Raw genomic sequence first — 17,413 nt, 5'->3', positions numbered from 1 at the left:
ACTCTGGCTCCTCTAGCGTGAGTAGCAGGCTTTATTTTCATCTTGGTAGCAAATCTAGTGGTTTGGGTACCCACGGGGTCTAAAGCCAGCTAGATGCTACAAGGCCAGTTTTCTCATTCTCACCTCCAAGGTCAAAGTTAGAAAACAGTCAAAGTGGGGACAGGGACCTGTGTGTGTCCCTAGGGCAACTCTGAGATCACCTGGCCCCTCCCCTTCCTTCTCTAGTGTTCTGGTGCTTTCCACGCTCTGCTCTTTCCTCTGCTGTGTGTTCCTGTTATTTTACTCCTCCATCCTTTTGTTTCTGTGCTACCTCAGTATTTCTGTCTCCCTTCCTTTCTCAATAAATCCAAATTAATCTTTTGCACATGTATGCACATGGCAGCGGGCAACACCTGTGAGGGTGCACATGCATGTGGAAGTTGACACTGGGTGTTTTCCTAAATCTTTCTCCACTTTATTTACTGAGGCAGGGACTCATCGGTTCTTGCTGGTCTAGGGATCTATGTCTGGAATCACACTGAAGGTCTCCACCCATGCTTGCCCACTTTTTTACGTGGGTCCTGGAGACTCAAATTCCAGTGCTCATGATTATATGGCAGAGAATATACACTACACCATCTCTCCTGCCACAAGACTTCTTCATTTTATTCAATAAGCTAACGTTCAAAGCCAGCGGCCGGTGTCTATCAAACAATAGACATTGGCCAGTGCTGGAAATCCCATGAATGCAGGCCGCATTTCCAACTACAGCCAGGCAGCTCATACTGGCAGGAACCTGTCACGGGTGACCCCTCAGTCTCTCTGGTCTTCAGCCTCCTTCCTCTCTCCCAGGCTGTCCTCTCTGCCTCAGTCTTTATGCTGAAGAGGCTCTGCCTGGGTCCATAGGGGTGGGTCGCTGCCCATCCAACCCCCAAATCTTTACAGCAGAGTCAGGCCTGACAGGACTAAAAAGCCCCCAGGGCCTTGAAACACTCTAAGACAACCCTGTCTCCTCATGAGGAGCCAGGAGACCCAGGGAACTAGCTCTGCCACAAACCCCGCAGGCAACCATGAGCCCTGGGGCCTTCTTGCCTCAGTCTTCTCGTCTAAGAAGTGAGCTGGTAGAATCTGGGCTCCCCAATGCCCACTTTCTTGTCGTACACCCTGAGGTTTTCTTTCACTGTTCCCACCCTGGCCAGGCACCAGCTGTTCCTCAGCAGCCTTGAAAGTACTGGCCTTTGGTCATCACTAAGGAAGATTTGCTGTCCTGGATGGACTCCACTGGACTCTCAGGACAGGAACTGAGAAGCATCCAGAAGCCGCAGCTGACACCGTCTCCCTGCAGTCTCTACCCATCTAACAACAACAACAACAACAACAACAACAACAACAACAACACAATCTTCCTAGCACCCCTCCATCTCTGCTGTGTAATTTGGGGTCTGGAGGCTCTGCAGAGGGCCTGGCCCAGGAATGCCCATGCAAATGACACAGTGGCCAACTTAACCGTTAGTGCCACCTTCTCCTGCCACCATTAGAGCCTTGGGGGAGGGGCTGGGCTGCAGACATTTTCCTGCCTGCACTCAAGTCCCTCACCTGCTGTCTTTCCTTCCCTCTTTCTCAGTTACTCTTTGGTTCCTCCAACTATACTTACTCCCTTCTCTTTCTCTAGAAATGACCATCAATCGCAGGCTAAACCACTTCAGTCAAATACCCTCCCTACACTAGCTGGAACAATGGAATGAGAGAACATTTTAAAGTATCAGGGATAAGAGATGCAGTCAGGTGTGGCAGCATACACCTGATTTTCAAAATTCAAAATGTTGAGGCAGAAGACCCATGAGTCCAAGACCAGCCTGGGCTGCTTTGGAAGAGTCAGTCTCAAACAAACAAATGGAGGTGGAGTGGTGTACACCTAGGCATGGTGGTGAATGCCTGGTACTCTAGAGTGGGATAAATCTATAACTTTGTTTCCAGCTTAGGCTACAGGGCAAGACCTATGGTAATAATTGCCATCATCATATAAAAAGCCATCTGGAGGAGCTGGAGAGATGGCTCAGTGGTTAAGAGCGCCGCCTGCTCTTCCAAAGGTCCTGAGTTCAATTCCCAGCAACCACATGGTGGCTCATAACTATCTGTAATGTGATGTAGCGCCCTCTACTGGCTTGCAGGAGTATATGCAAATGGCACTGTATACATAATAATAAATAAATAAATCTTTAAAAAAAAAAAAAGCCATCTGGAGGAATAACCAAGAAGCTAAGAGCAGAACCAAGCTGGGTGGAGGAAAGTGTGGAAAACACTTAGATGGAGTCATGCATTTTAGGGACAGTCCTCACAGTATTTCTCTTTAACCTTTAACAAATTAAGTTATAATGATGATGATGATGATGATGATGTGTATAGGTTTTTTGCTTTGCTTGCATGTATGTCTGTGTGCCACACGCATCCTTGGTGCTTGAGGCTAGAAGATTGTGTCAGTTCCATTGGAACTGGAGTTATAGTTGTGAGCTGCCATACGGGTGCTGAGTATTGAACCTGGGTCCTCTGGAAGAGCAGCCATGGCTCTTAACCTCTGAGCCATCACTCCAGGTACTTAATTTTTTTAAAAAGCCATGTGGATATATTAGCTACTATGGTGGTATAAGTGAGAAAGCCCCATAGGCTCATTGTTTGAATACGTGGTCCCCAGTTGGTGGGACAGTTTGGAAAAGATTGGGAGGTATGAACTTGTTGGGGAAGGTGTGTCATTGGGGGTGGGACATCATGCCCAGTGTCTCTCTCTGCCTCCTCCTTGCTGATAGGCTGTTCAGCTATTGCTCCAACTACATGCCTGCCCGCCCACCCACCTGCATGCCTGCCTGGAGTTATGCCCCCCACCATGATGGTCAAAGACTCTCTCTCTGAGACTATAAGCAAGTCCCCAGTTAAATGCTTCCTTTTGTAAGTCAGTCATGGTGTCTCTTCACAGCAGTATAAAAATAACTAAGACACATATTCAGAATGTAAAGACTGACAGGTATGCTGAAATATGCCCAAGAGCCTAGCACAAGGGTTGAGACAGTAGGATGGAAAGTTGAGGCTCAGCCTGGGATGCATATTGATTATTGAGATATAAGCTAGTTGGAGATATGAACCCTCCCTGTCTTGCCAACACACACACACACACACACACACACACACACAGAGAGAGAGAGAGAGAGAGAGAGAGAGAGAGAGAGAGAGAGAGAGAGAGACTAGCTAACTTACTTTAAAATGACACCAAATTACTACATTATATTTACATATCCATTAGCAAGAACCATTAACATTACTTACTAGATTATATTGAGGGAAACACACCAGAAGGGTCCGCCCAGTGCATACTAGGATCTAGTAGACACACAGCAATAGCAACTGTTTCTGTCTCCTCAGAATCTCTGGACATAGTCCTCATATTTCAACTCCATCTAGTCAAATTAGAGGTGCCAGCCTGTTTCTTCTATTTGTGATCTGACAGGGTGTCTCCGTGTCCCATCTTTCCCTCTTTTAGCGCCCTACCCAGTGTCAGTCTCAGGGAAGATTTCTGACTGGCTCTTTAGGTGCTTTTCTGCTCCTCTTCTGTGGACTGCCCAGTTTGCCCTGTCTTCCTAGCCCAGAGGTGTGAGAGCCTGTGGTCTACACCTCTGAAGTGCTAGCCACACCCGAGAGGCACCCCCTCAGGCCCCCTCAGGATACAATTTGGTTGGTGTAGGCCTTACCTATACATATCAGATACCCACAGAAGTTTCTGTTTCCCCGAAACACATATGCTAATCTTCTGAAGTTCATAAAGAAAAGGGAGTTTCTGTTCTTCTTATGCTATGGTCTCATCTTTCCTGCCGACACCTTCCTAGGGTACGGTGCCAGCCACCACGGTACTATGCTCGAGGGAGCATGTAGAGAGGCCTGGGTTCCTTGGGTGATGCAGCCCTTCAGGGCACTGCAGGTGAATGCTTACAGGTAGCTCATGGCCCAGTGGGGAAGCATGGCATTCCTGCTGCTCTATTCATAATAGCCACAAACTGGACACAGCCTAGATGTCCCTCAACAGAAGAATGGCTAAAGAAAATACAGTGCATTTATACAATGAAGTATTACTTGGTTCTTTTTTAAAAATGACACCATCGGGAGTAGTGGTGCACACCTTTAAGCCCAGCACTTGGGAGGCAGAGGCAGGTGGATCTCTGTGAGTCTGAGGTCACGCCTGGTCTACAGAGTGAGTTCCAAGACAGCCAGGGATACACAGAGAAACCCTGTCTTGAAATCCACCCCACAAATAAAATAAAATAATAAAATATTTTTTAAGAAGACATTATGAACTTTGTCATGGCAAATGGGTGGAGCTAGGGGGGGAAAAATCATCCTGAGTGAGGTAACTCAGACCCAGAAAGGTAAATATGGTTATGCATTCACTTGTATCTGCATATTAGTCATTAAATAAATGATACCCAAGCTACAATCCTGAGAGGTAAGGCACAGATGAAGGGACTAGAGTGGACATGGATTTCACTGGGAGAGGGAATCAAAACAGATTCCATGGGTGGATTGGAGCGGGGGCTTCAGAGGACAAGAATGGGAGGATCAGGTGGGAAGATGGTGGGCGGATGGGACTGACGGAGGGGACAAGGGGGAGAGACAACTGGAACGGAAGGGCATTTGAGAGGTGGTATAGAAACCTAGTGTAGTGGAAACTTCCTATGTTATATGAAGGTAATTCTAATGAAGACTCTAAATAATATGGGATATGGAACCCCTACCTGCCATCTTGTCACCAAACAAAGCTTCCAGTGCTGGGACTGGCTTTCATCCAATTGAGTTGTTGGCCAAGAGGGTCCCATGGTGTGGTGGCTTGACTAGGAATGGCCCCCATAGGCTCATGGGTTTGAATGCTAGGCCATAGGATGTGGCACTATTAGGAGATGTGGCCTTGCTGGGGGAAATAGGTCACTGTGGAGGTGAGCTTTGAGGTCCTATATGCTCAAGCTATGCCCAGTGTGGAACAGGCTCCTTCTCCTGCCTGCAGATCAAGATGCAGGACTCCCAGCTCCCTCTCCAGCACCATGTTGGCCAGTATGCTGCTATGCTTCCCGCCATGATGATAAATGACTAAGCCTCTGAAACTGTAAGCCAGCCCCAATCAAATGGTTTCCCTTATAAGACTTGCCATAGTCAGGGCGTCTCTTCGAAGCAATGAAACCATAACCAAGACACATAGAAGTCTCCAAACAACCCAGGCTGTTGCCAAGACAGTAGGTTTCTCTCCGCAAACTGACAGCAGTGCCCCATTGCTTAAGATATCGGCTACACTGCTTGTTAAACATGGAGAGCTCCAGCTGGTGCCTGCATAGAACCTTCACCCCCCAAGTTCTAATGTCTATGACACAAAAAGGTACCAACTCAACTTAAAACCATCGATCTACAATCTGCCCTACCTGTGAAATATGCTAGGGCAATGGCGGTGCAAACCTTGTGAGAGTAACCAACCAGTGTCTGACTGACTTAAGGCCCATGCCTCGAGGTGGAACCCATACCTGACACTGCTTGGGTGACCAAGAATTAGAGTCTAGATAGTTCAGAGACCAAAAACCACTGGTATAAAAACAAAAAACAACAAAATGACTCCTGATGACATTCTGCTATGCTCATAGACCAGTGCCTTATTCACCTTTCATCTGCAGCAGATGGAAACAAATACAGAGACCCACAGCCAGCTATTACACAGAGAGTGAGACCTTGGAACACACATCTCTAAATGGAATGTCTCTACCCAATCCCTCCCCTCTGAGCTCATGGAACCCCATGGAAGAGGAGGTAGAAGGAGCTGGGGAGACAGAAGGGACAGAACGCCAGAACAATTGAGCAAAGCTTGGATGAACTCACAGAGACTGAAGCAGCAAGCTCAGGGACTACACGGTTCTGCACTAGGTCCTCTGCAAATACACTGTAGTTTTCAGCTTAGTCCTTTTATAGGACTCCTGAATGTATAAATAAGTGGGGTCTCTGATTCTTGTGCCTTCTCTTGGGGTTCTTTTATTTTTCTTCTGGTTTGGCTTGTCCAGCTTAGATATGGTGGTTGTCATTTTACCTTAGTATATTTTATTTTGTTAAAAAAATATTTCTAGTTGTTTAAAAGAATAAAGTGACAATAGCTGCATTCTGAAAAGAAAGAAAGAAAGAAAGAAAGAAAGAAAGAAAGAAAGAAAGAAAGAAAGAAAAGGAATGGCTCTGTAAGGGCTGAGAGGGAGCTCAGGCGGGAGGGAAAGGCTCTAGAGGACGTTGGACAGCCAATGAGGCCTAGAGAGAAGGCTTTTTTGGAACACATCCCCAGCGGGAAATCTTTAGAGTTCAAGAGAGCTTTCCAGCTGAATAGACAGAGACAAGGCCACCATCCTCAAGAGGATCCGCCCTGTCTGGGGGGCCCAGGTTGGCCCTGATGGAAGTGCCCAGGCCAGATGGAGGACCTACAGCAAAACAAGACAGTATCTGGCATCAGAAGAGACAGGAACACACTGTGGGCCTGATACCAGTAAAAAAAGGGCCCAGGGAAGAGCAGAAGATGAAGCGAGGGATGCAGGCTTATGGATTGGCTTGGTTTCTCTCTATGAGCCTCTTGGGCTTGAGATTCACTTCTTAGCCTTGAGTTGGGGCTCCATCAGTGTAGCAGAAGCCAGCTGAGCCCAGAACCAGGCCTCCAGCTGGGTCTCTCACATCATCCAGGGAAGCAACAGTATCGGAGGGAGCGAGAGGGCCGCTCACAGTGGCTCTGACTCCTCCCTTGAACACGTTAAGAGCCCCTCATCGCACTCTTCAGTAGGTTAGTCTTTGTAGTCATGCCCTACTTCCCTGGAGAATCTGTTTCCCCACTGTGAAAAGAAACAGAGAGTAACCCACAGCCACCTCACCCTGACTTCCAGGGCTATAAGACACCCAGGAGGAAGAGCTTCAAATGCTCCTAGGGCCTGTGTCAGCCTCTAGCCTTGGCCCTTGGCTGGGCACAGGAATTTGCACACCTTCCCTGGCCCACAACACTCCACAGCCAGCTGTACTTCTTCATGCCATGCCATCAACACCACATTTATTTGTTGGAGGCTCCCAAGCCTCTAGTAAGCACAGAACAGTAGGGCTCTCCCACATGCTGCCCTAAGCCCAGCTTCTCAAACATGCAGGATGGAGCTGGAGGATGAGGCCAGGAGTCATCAGGAGCAGACCCACAGGGAAAGCAAACTGCTCTGCCCCATGCTCTCCCCTCCTGGCCTGACAACAGGAAGGTGGGGCCACTTGGATCCACTGCAGTAACCCCTTCTTGGGGGCTACCCTCCCCCCTCCCTCCCTTTCCCTCTGATCTCTCTGGATGTCAGAGCCATAATCCATGTGCTTTGGTCCTTCGCATGGGTGCCATACAAGCTGCTTCTTGTCTTTCCAGTTAGGTTACCAGCCGGGTACGGCAGGCCAGGGCAGGCTCTGTCTGTCTTCACTCTGTGTAACAAGCTCAGGACTAGGCACTTTGTTGGGGATCGAATGAGCAAAGGCCTGTCCAGGGAACTACCATAGGCAAAAGTGCAGGACACCTGACTCCGTTGTGACCAGCCACAGATGTCTCTGGGCCTCCTGCGCTCCTGGTTGGGCCTGAAACCTCTTCAGGCCTCAATTTTCGATGGCCTCAAGCAACACCTCCTATCCCAAGAAGCTTCTCTGGCTTGGCACCAGGTTCAGGGATAGAAGACAGATGGACAGCCAACACTGCTACTTCAGGGCCTTGAGGACAGCCTCCAGCTTCATGACCATGGCTAGGTCACCTTTCACTTTCAGCCGCCCACTCATGTAGGCCCCCAAGGGCCGAAGTTCCCTGCACAACAAAGCCTGTAGGTCTGCCTCCGCCATCTCCACCACCACGTCAGGGATGCCATCAGGCACTCCGTGTCCCACTCTGCCTCGTCCTGTTGGGCGGTAGCATCAGCATCAGTAGGGGGACACCATGTGGGGAGGGGACGGTAGTACATCCCACTAATCGTAGCAAGAGCTCCTTAGTTCAGGTTTGTGGCCTAGACTTAGTCCCTGCCCTTAACACACACACACACACACACACACACACACACACACACACACACGCACGCACATATGATATGTGCGTCTCACGGGTTCACAGGGACAGGATTGCTCAGTGCAGAGCCTGTCGTGCCATAGGCCTGCTATGTATGAGGGTTCCTGGTTATCTGGCTGAGCTGTCCTGCCGATCGGAGGGAGACCAAAGCCCAGCATGTCATTATGGGGGGAAGAGGAGACCGGGAAGGACAGCCACACCTGTACTAAGGTCCAGGAAGTAGACACTCTGGGTACCGCTGGGCAAGATGACGTTGAACTGATAGCAGGCCCCAACCTGGCTGACCAGCGCCTCGGACAGGAAGGGTTGCAGGGCAGTGAGGAGCCCCTCAGCCACGGGCTGCTTCAGGCTGGGCTCAGCCTCAGCCCCGGCATGAGAGGCAGGCGACTCCACTTCACTTATCATTTCCAAGGTGTCTACTGGTGGCCAACAGGGTTGGAGAGGGAGACAAGAGAACGGGTCAGAGTTCTGCCTCTTGCTTCCCAGCAAACATCCCAAATGTCTAAGCTCCTCTGGCCTGGAACACACAATCTTCCTTATAGCTACTCTATAGGGCTGTAGCTCCTCACAGAGGCTACCTAGGTCCTCTCCACACTACTAGGTCCTCTCCACACTAGCACACATGGGCTCTTCCCCATGCCCTCACTCTGGTCAGCTCTAGAAACTGGGTAGACTGAATCAGTTAAGCTAAAAGGACCAGAAGAAATGCCAGCTGTGGAGTGAGCTGGTGAGCATGCCGCACTCCTTACCTGGCTCTGGGGATGGAACACTTCCTACTGCCACCGAGTTCATGCTTCCCCCCAGCAAGTGGAGAGCCAACTGTTGGAGGGTGTTTTCCAGGCTGGGCACAGCTGGGCTGTCTTGCGGTGGCTGCAGCACAGCTTCCACTGCAAGCTCTACGCGGTCCACCTCCAGTCCCCAAGCTCTGGTCACGTCATTGATCTCCAGCTGAGGGCAGTGAGGGGAAAGGGGGTGGGGGTGGGGGGAGTCGTTTGGTTAGGCTTCTCTGAACATCTTCTCCAAGCAACTCACTATAGCCACACATGGACATGGAGGTCCCATGTCCACATTAGAGACACTCCCAGCTGGGAATTCAGCAAGAAGCACCAACCGCTTGGCGAGGCAAGTGCTGAGTCTGGACAAGGAAGATGGGAACTCTAGGCAGGTGTAGAAGGAAACTTCTCAGCAACCCCCATACAGCAGATTCTAGAAAGTTCCACCTAGATTCCCAAGTATAAATTGGGGGCCACTGGTGAGAACTGAGGGTTCCAGGCAGCTTCTTTCCGCTCGGATAGATTTGCTCTGAGACAGACCGGGACCCCAGAGAGGACTTTATAGACATGGAGGTGGTCAACAGAGCAGATCCCCTTTTGGGAGAAAGATCCCTCCTGGCTGCTGTGTAGACACTGTGCTGGAGAGGGTTGGGAGTGGAGGAATGGTTTCATACTGTAGGCAAGAGACTGAGGGGGATGGGGTGGACTGAGCAGAGGGCGAGGGGGGTGGTGGGACAGATGCAGCAGGGTAGGCCTGCCTTGTAAACTCTTGTAAAAGTCACAAGAGAGAGAAACAGGCTATGCAAGGGTATGGCTGGCATAGGGTGGAGGAAGGCAGGCTCCTGGCATGGGGACCTGGGGTCATGATGACAGCATTCACCTGGAGAGGACACACAGGGGGCGAGAAGGAAAGGGACAACAGCTATTTTAATACTGTCAGTTTAGTAAGGATGGTTTAGTAAGTCTCCAAAGGATAAAGGGGAACAGGGGCACAAGAGTCAGACCAGAGCAGTATTGCTATAAACCCTGGAGTGAACCTTCCCCAGCAGGGAGGGTGTGTGTGTGTGTGTCAAAACTGAGAAGGCCAATGGCAGAAGCCTGGACACTGTAGGGTAGGGGGACAAAGCATGGTTGGGAGCTGTGTGCGGGGGCAGAGAGATCCAGAGTAGAATGTTGTCACTAGCTGAAGTAAGGAAAGGGCTGAGAAACACCCACTGGTCAGACCAGAGGGAGGTCACTGTGGTGACAGGCAGAGCTAGCTCCTAAGTCTGAGCAAAGCCCAGACTAAGGATGGAGGAAGAGAAACAGAATCTTCTGGAAGTTAGGGGAGGGGGGTGGGGAGCTTGAGTGAGGAGTCAAAGAAGATCCCTGGGATCCCTGGGAGAGAGGTGGGACCAGGCAAGGCCCAGCACAGTAGGTGGGGGCGGGGGGGCGGGAGGGGGACTCCAAGAGTGAAGCAGGAAGTGCACAGTTAAGCAGAGATGCAGAGAGTGGGAGGCTGCAAGAGTGCAGGGGAGGGGCAAGAAGCGGTTGGCCAGAATGCAACTGGGGAAGAAGTGGGGAAGTGGCAAGTAGAAGGAATGTCTTGGGAATCTGAATGCAGCGCCTGTCAATCATAAATCTGACGATGGCCTATAGCTTAGAATATCCGGGAGGCAGAAAGAATTCTGGGATGGAGTCAGATGCGGTAAGATTCAGCCAGCAAGACTTGAAGAAGACAAACGCATGATACCTGAGCCCAGGTAACAGTGATGAGTATGATGGGCTGTTTTAAGTTATAGCTAGTCAGAAAAGAGCCTAGCTATATGGCTTCGGTATCTGTACAATATTTAAAGAGTCCCATGAATTGATATTATTTAAAGAGCCTCATGAATTGTTATTCTGGGAGCTTGGGGACAGGAAGAAAAACTACCCACCACAGCGTCAGGCTAAGGAAGGAGTGAGAGGGGAGTCCAGATGGGAAAGGGGGCGGGGCGATGTACATTTATTTGAACCAGGGCTTGAGAGACATATAATGTAGCTCCCTGACAGTTCCTTTCAGCTCTATTGTACCAGGAGTCAGCTCAGTCTGGGCAACGGGTCCTTGTGACTTTCACATCCTAGATGGGCTTTCCCCTAACTGCCCCTTCTCACACCAAAGCAACACAACTTTGCCTAAGATTGATTTTTATCTTCCTAGAGATGTATTAGAGTGGGATGTGCTTGTATGAAAAAGAGCTGGTAGCAGAGTAGTTCCTGAGTTGTACTAGCTGAACCCTGAATTATGGGTAGGAGCTGATGGCAATGCCCTTTTACCATGAATGGTTCTCAGAACCAAGTGGGAACATTTCTGAGCCTTGGTTCCCCCTCCTCCATTAAAATGACAAATGCTGTCACACACACCCCCCCCCCCTCCCGAATAAAAATAGGAAGCTGAGATGCTGGTGGGCAGGTACAAGGACTCTGTAAGCCATAGGACACTGGGGCCAGGGGGTTCAGTGGTAGGACATCTGTCTAGCATGCTCACAGCCCCGAGTTCCATCCCCAACTGGCATTGCCACAAAGCAACAAGACAAAACCACCACTGTCCCATGAGGACCACTGTCATGGCTGAGCCCCGCTCTAGCGTGTGTGTGGGGTGCTTGAAGAAGGTGGATAAACACAAGGCCACACAGGAGAGGAAGCACACGCTGGTTATGGGGGAGACATGCTATTGCATGTGTAGCAGTCAGGAAAGTGCACCTAATTTTTCATACATGTAGAGCAGGGACAAGAAAAAGACTCAAATGCCCCATGTCTCTGTTCTGTTCCGAACAAGGAAAAAAAAAAAAGCCAATAGAAACACAGGTTCAGGAACCCCAAGCACATGGCTGCACCCAGAGGGCCCTGTTCCTCCCATCCACAAGAACAGAAACTGCAAATAACTCGGGGCCCAAGGCTGTGATCACAGCAGCAGTGAAGGGTAAAACCTCAGCAGTCAGAGGCAGGGGCCCAAGAGTTTCCACTAGAGCACTTCTTTGCAGGACATACATGCTCAAGACGTGTATGACCTGGGCCACCTTCTGATCCTTAACTTGGGGTGTCACCCAGACTCTTTTCAGGTGGTTACAGTGTTGAGACATAGTGAGCCAAGACCCAGAGAAATCTGGTCCTTGTGACCTTCAAAGTGACCAGGCAGAGAAAGCCGGACCCTGTTGCCAGACCCCGAGCCGCATCTTCTAAGATGGCACCTACCAGGAGCTGGTCACCGATCTTGAGTTTCTCCATCTGGATCTCCTGCAGTGGCCTCCTGAGTAGGGCCTTGGTCATGGCGTTGTGGGCTGTCATGCGAGTGGCGGTGTTGAGGTCCTTCACGGCCATCACGGACAGCACTGGGTCCCAGATGCGGAACTGGACATCAGCTCCCACAGACAGCACAGCCCCATCCTTAGAGGCCAACTGTTTCAGAAGACCATAATAGAGATAGCATTAAAAGGGGCAAGGGCTACTGGGAGGTCATACCCTCTGAGACTGTCCAGCTTGACCCACCGGCCTGGTAGCTCGCTCCTCAAAGGCAAAATGGCATCTCCACATTGGTGGAGTCAGATATGGGTTAAAGGCCAAGTATGCCCACAATTCATCACGTGCATGCCCCATTCCTTCTGTGCAGGGCAGTCAAGAAGAACCTCACCTTGCAAGGAGGAACGTTGAAGGCTCGGGTCCTCAGATCCACCCTCTGGAAGGAGTCAATGAAGGGCAGGAGAAGAACCATGCCAGGCCCCTGGGGGGTACGAATCCGGCCCAGTCGAAACACAACCATCCTCTCATAGGTGGGCACGATCTGGTCATGATGATAAATAAGAGGGTGGGAAGTGCTTTGCCTAGGCTGGCCAATGTCATTTGCCAGGTTCCTCTCTGCTCTCCCCACTTCACCCTGCCAGCCAAATATCCTTTGGTGTGTATGGTGTATGTGTAGGCCAGAGGTCACTTTTCTCTGCCATGAGGTGAAGGCCTTCCTGTGGTATACACTCACCACTATGATGCGCTACTTAAACACACTGGGTCAAACAACCAAGTGGAGAGCCCAACTAAGCCTGCCCTTTGAACTCTTCGTCAAGTGACAAAAATACTAACACACTTAGCTGTACTTGGATGAGAGAATCAGGGCTCCGAGACACTGAGCTCAGAGACAGACTCAGTGGTCACACAGCCCTTCAGTGAAAGGGGCATGATCTGAACGCAGTGCTCAGTGATGGCCATGTCTTAGTTACAAGTATTGGCTTGATCCAGAGAAACTTCACCTCTGTGGTCTGAAGCTAGTCATGACTCATTCCAGGGTACTGTTTGCTCTTGGATTAGTTGAGGGAAAGGGCAGCTGCTCTAACAAATGCCCTGAGCAAATGGCTTGACCACCTTCAGATCCCTGGAGCCCCTCAAAAAAATAGTTAAGTCTAAATTGAGAACTAAAGGCCAGAGAGGCCAAGCCACATATCCGTGGTCATGGGGTATTAGTTTCAGTGACACTATAGAATTAGGATCTGGGTTCACCTCAATCCTCCCTTCTAGGCCACACAAACACAGAGGCTTTCTAGAGCCATCACCACCTAGGGCCGTGCACAGGGGAAGGCCTGCCAGGGCTTCCTCTACCCTGGAGCGGTCAGGCCTGCTCCTCCTTTCCTATAAGTACCACCCCTTATGAGAATGAGGCCTGAGTTCCCTCATTCACTGCTTGCTGGGTATGCTGGGTGCTTTTCTTTCAACTGGACCTGAGCCAGAGGGAGGATAATTTGACAAAGGTCCATTTGCAGTCTCCAGGACTCAGAAAACTTTTTTTCTGCTCCTCACTGGCTCCCAGGGTGATCTTGGTTAAGTCTAGGCTTCAGTTCACTCATCTGAAGGAGGGGAACTATCCTAGTTTCTCTTGTTGCTGTGAGGAACACTGTGATCAAAAGAAACCCGGGGAGCAAAGAGTTAATTTGGTATCCAGGTTACAGAAGGAAGCTAAGTTACCCAGGGAAGCTAAGACAGGAACTCAAACTGGAAAGTGGGGAGATGAGGGAGGGGGAGGGGCAGAGAGTAGGGGGAGGGGGAGGGGAGGGAGAGAAGAGGGGAAGAGGGAGGGGAGGGAGAGCAGGGGGAGGGGGAGGGGTGCCCAGGGAATGGGGCCAGAAATAAAACAGAGACCACAGAAGAATAAGAATGATCATCAACACACACACACACATACACACACACACTCGCGTGTATGAACGAGCACACACACATGCACACGCATCCATGCACACTTGCTCAGCTAGCTTAGGCCCAACTGTTTAGGGATTGGACCACAGAGGTCTGAGCCCTCTGGGCCTACTAGTCAAGCAATCAAAATGACCCCAAAGATGTGGCCACAGGATGGAGGTCACTCCTCAGTTGAGGCGCCCTCTTCACAGGCATGCCACGTCGAGCCATCAAAAAATGAACAACCCTCCCTTTGCCTGCTTCATAGGGGTGTGATAATATTTAGAGGCAGGGGGCCAGATCAGGGGAATCCATTCGTCAATGCTTTCATCGTGTCCCCCCAACTCTCCAGCCCCCACCCAGCATCCAGCCAGCCTTACCTTCAGAGCAAACCAGCCAGAAATGGGGAAGGTGAGCAGCAGCACCAAGAACCCCAGGAAACTGATGAGGCCATGACAGAGACAAGAGGGCCAGCTCTCTGGTGCATCTGGGAACAGAGGAGCAGAAGCAACCACAGAACACCTGCTGGGCCTGGTAGGACAACTTCAAGTACAGTGTCCTGTACGTACAGTGGGCCCGTGTGTGTGTGCATCCTTTGCCTGTGTCCTGCTTCAGAGGCTCCCCATAGTTAGTTAGGGGCATCTATATAACTAACCTTGTGAAACACCCAATACAAGGCTTTTCTACCACAGGTAAGAGCCACCAAATCTGAAAACACGATCCGCGCCGTGTTCTCTTTGCTGGACATGGCACAAACCAACAAATCCTTGTCTAATGTGTGTTGCTCACCGGAATCTGGAACAGAACACTCATGCTGGGTGGAACGAACACCGCTGGTGTTAGCACATTCTACCAACAGCCCCCACAAGCATGCCTTCAAGGGGTCCTTACGGAGAAAATGCCTCAGCTAACAAGGATAAAACTAACTGTTCATCACTAAGAGTTACAGCGGGACTAGAGTGTCCCTTTCTTAGTCATTGTTCCCACTTTTAATACCTAAAAAAATTAAATGTGTATCTCAACTCAAGCCGTTTGGAGGGAAGAGCTGGAAGATGAGGCCAAAGCCAAGGATTCTGAGCCCTGCTGGGAACCAAGAATCGAGAACAGGTGTTGAGCAGGCAGCCCCAGAATCTGGGGTGAGCTTGCTGTCTGCTCTCCTCCCCAGCCCTAGATAAGAAGGCGACAAGAGAGTGTCTGTCTGTTCTGTTCTTAGGAAGCCCCCACCTGAAGTGCCTTCTAAATCCCAAACCAACTCCTGATCTTTTCAGAAAAGGTAACCTTGGGCAGAGGCAATCCTAAACTCAGGGGCCAGAATATGGGAGATTCATTCCTTAATGCCAAAGCGTTCAGTGTACTATCAATACAAGAGAACCACAGAGGGGGCCAAACACTCCAAGGTCAGGCTGAGAAGTGTGAGCCAAAGGAGCCACCGCAGGCTTTGGAGCGAGAAAGCCCAAGCAAACAAGCTGGGCAATTTGCAGCCCTGCCTTCTTGTTCTGTGCATCTTCACCAGTACACAGGAGACTCCCGGTCCCTGCACTGCTGCTGCTACCCTAGGGTGAACCTTTTTCCATTTCTCGGCAGGTGCCTTTAGGTTGCCTGTGGCTCCCTCTGCCTAGGACTTCGCTTTCTTTCTATGCATGATGGGTTATCCTAAAAATAGTAACGTGGTGGGCTGAGATTCGGGAAGATGGGATTGTGCTGGTTCCAAAGCTGCAGCTGGGGGCCCTAGTGAGGACAAATCAGTAGTAGCATCCTGAAACCTTGTCTGGCATCCTCTCCATATCCTATCCCCTTTACGCTTCCTTCCTCCTAGAGGCAGAGTACAGGTCTTGTGGGTACTAGCCAGTCCCTCTACAGTCCGCCGTGCTGGGCAGCCACTCACCGGCCCCCGGCCCCACGCCGCCCGGCTCTGGGGACAAGCAACCCTTTTGCGAACCCAGAAAACCGAAGCTCGACTGCTGGAAACGGTCAAAATCCCCTAAGGGCAGTGCCCGGTAGCCGGACCTGCCAAGCATGACTTCTGACCCGGACACGCCCCGAGCCTCCACCCGGCGCCAGCCCAGCCCAACTTGCTGCAGCTCCGCCTCGTACTCGCAGCTTCCGGCTTCGCTTGCGCTTCCAAGAACAGTGGTTACGCTGGAGCAGGAATCTGGCTGGGTCCGTACCCGCCGCCCCACAGCACCCTCTGCGCTGGGAGGACCGAACTGCCATCGCCCAGTTTGGGAATGTGGCCTTGGTTCTAATCTGCCACTTCCTTCCTGATCTCTTACCTGGCCTTAGGAAAGTAGAGAAATTTGGCTTTAAAAGAGCCCTTTCTCCAGAATCAAGGAAATGCTATCGGCTTCAATGCACTCCTCCAAACTCAACACACTGAGAGATGTGCTTTATCCAGATTTAGACTTTTTCCTGGCATGGTCAGCAAATTGAACTTGTTTCCCCAGAGCCCAGAAAACAGAGCCTGTCATACAGAATGCTGTACTTATTTGCCTAATGATGGCATATCCGAGTCACTGTGGGCAAGGTGAAGTCGTAAGCCCTGAAATTTGGTATAAAAGAGAAATTCAACATGCAGACATCCCAGGAAGCATGGCAGTGGGGGTGGGTAGGTGGGGGTGCCACAGAGGTATCAGACAGCAGGGCTGTCACAGCATTACATCAGCCTCCTTTATCCATATACTGGAGGTAACTTGTCTTCCCATGGCTTTAGAACACCCAACTAAAGGTAGCAAATATACTCCAATAGGATGCTGGGGAGACTGGCAGGAGGCCATTTTACAAGGCAAGCAAAGAATGAAGCTTTTCCGACCTTGCTTCCCCAGATCCCTGCCATAGCCCGCTTCTTAGTCCTTCTACCTGTGACTGCTGTGTTGGCTAATTTTATGTCAACTTAACATGAGCTAGAGGCATCTGAGTGGTGGAAATTCCAATTGAGAAAATGTCTCCATAAGGTTGAGTGGTAGACAAACCTGTAGACCATTAATGATTGGTGTGAGAGGGCCCATCCCATTGTGAGTGCTTCCACCACTGGGCTGGTGGTCCTGGGATCTATAAGAAAGTAGTCTGAGCAAGCCACAGTGAGCATGGTAGTAAGCAGCACCCCTCCATGGCCTTTGCAGCAGCTCATTCCTCCAGGTCCCTGCCCTATTTGAGTTCCTAGCCTGGCTTCCTTCATGAATGCACTACAATGTGAAAGTGTAAGCAAAATAAAGCCTTTCCTCCCCAACTTGCTTTTTGGCTGTGGTGTTTCATCTCGGCAATAAAAACCCTAAGGCGGTTGGTACCAGGAGTGAGGTTTTAGCTAATTCTAGATGTAGTCAAGTTGACAACCAAGAACAGCCACGACAAACCACTCCTTGTC

At 50.5% G+C, this 17,413-nt stretch overlaps 1 protein-coding gene across 2 annotated transcripts; it reads right to left on the bottom strand.

Annotated features, from left to right (window-relative positions):
- Positions 1 to 7,033: 7,033 nt before the first annotated feature.
- On the bottom strand, positions 7,034 to 16,175 carry Stoml1 (stomatin like 1). 2 transcript variants are annotated; one of them, XM_051156561.1, is made up of 7 exons: positions 15,938 to 16,175; positions 14,433 to 14,539; positions 12,524 to 12,673; positions 12,088 to 12,291; positions 8,851 to 9,049; positions 8,302 to 8,520; positions 7,034 to 7,937 (listed from the first exon to the last, which is right to left on the bottom strand). In XM_051156561.1, exons 1-7 carry the CDS (start codon positions 16,068 to 16,070, stop codon positions 7,744 to 7,746), a joined length of 1,206 nt encoding a protein of 401 aa, XP_051012518.1. In that variant the 5' UTR covers positions 16,071 to 16,175; the 3' UTR covers positions 7,034 to 7,743. The 2 variants fall into 2 exon arrangements, with proteins under 2 accessions (XP_051012518.1, XP_051012519.1); XM_051156562.1 differs by having other exon boundaries at positions 16,060 to 16,169.
- Between the last annotated feature and the right edge of the window lie 1,238 nt (positions 16,176 to 17,413).

The sequence above is a fragment of the Acomys russatus genome, chromosome 14, assembly GCF_903995435.1.
Source record: "Acomys russatus chromosome 14, mAcoRus1.1, whole genome shotgun sequence".
NCBI lineage: Eukaryota > Metazoa > Chordata > Mammalia > Rodentia > Muridae > Acomys > Acomys russatus.
The sequence above is the reverse complement of the archived record's forward strand: the minus strand, read 5'-3'. Positions and strand labels throughout refer to the sequence as shown.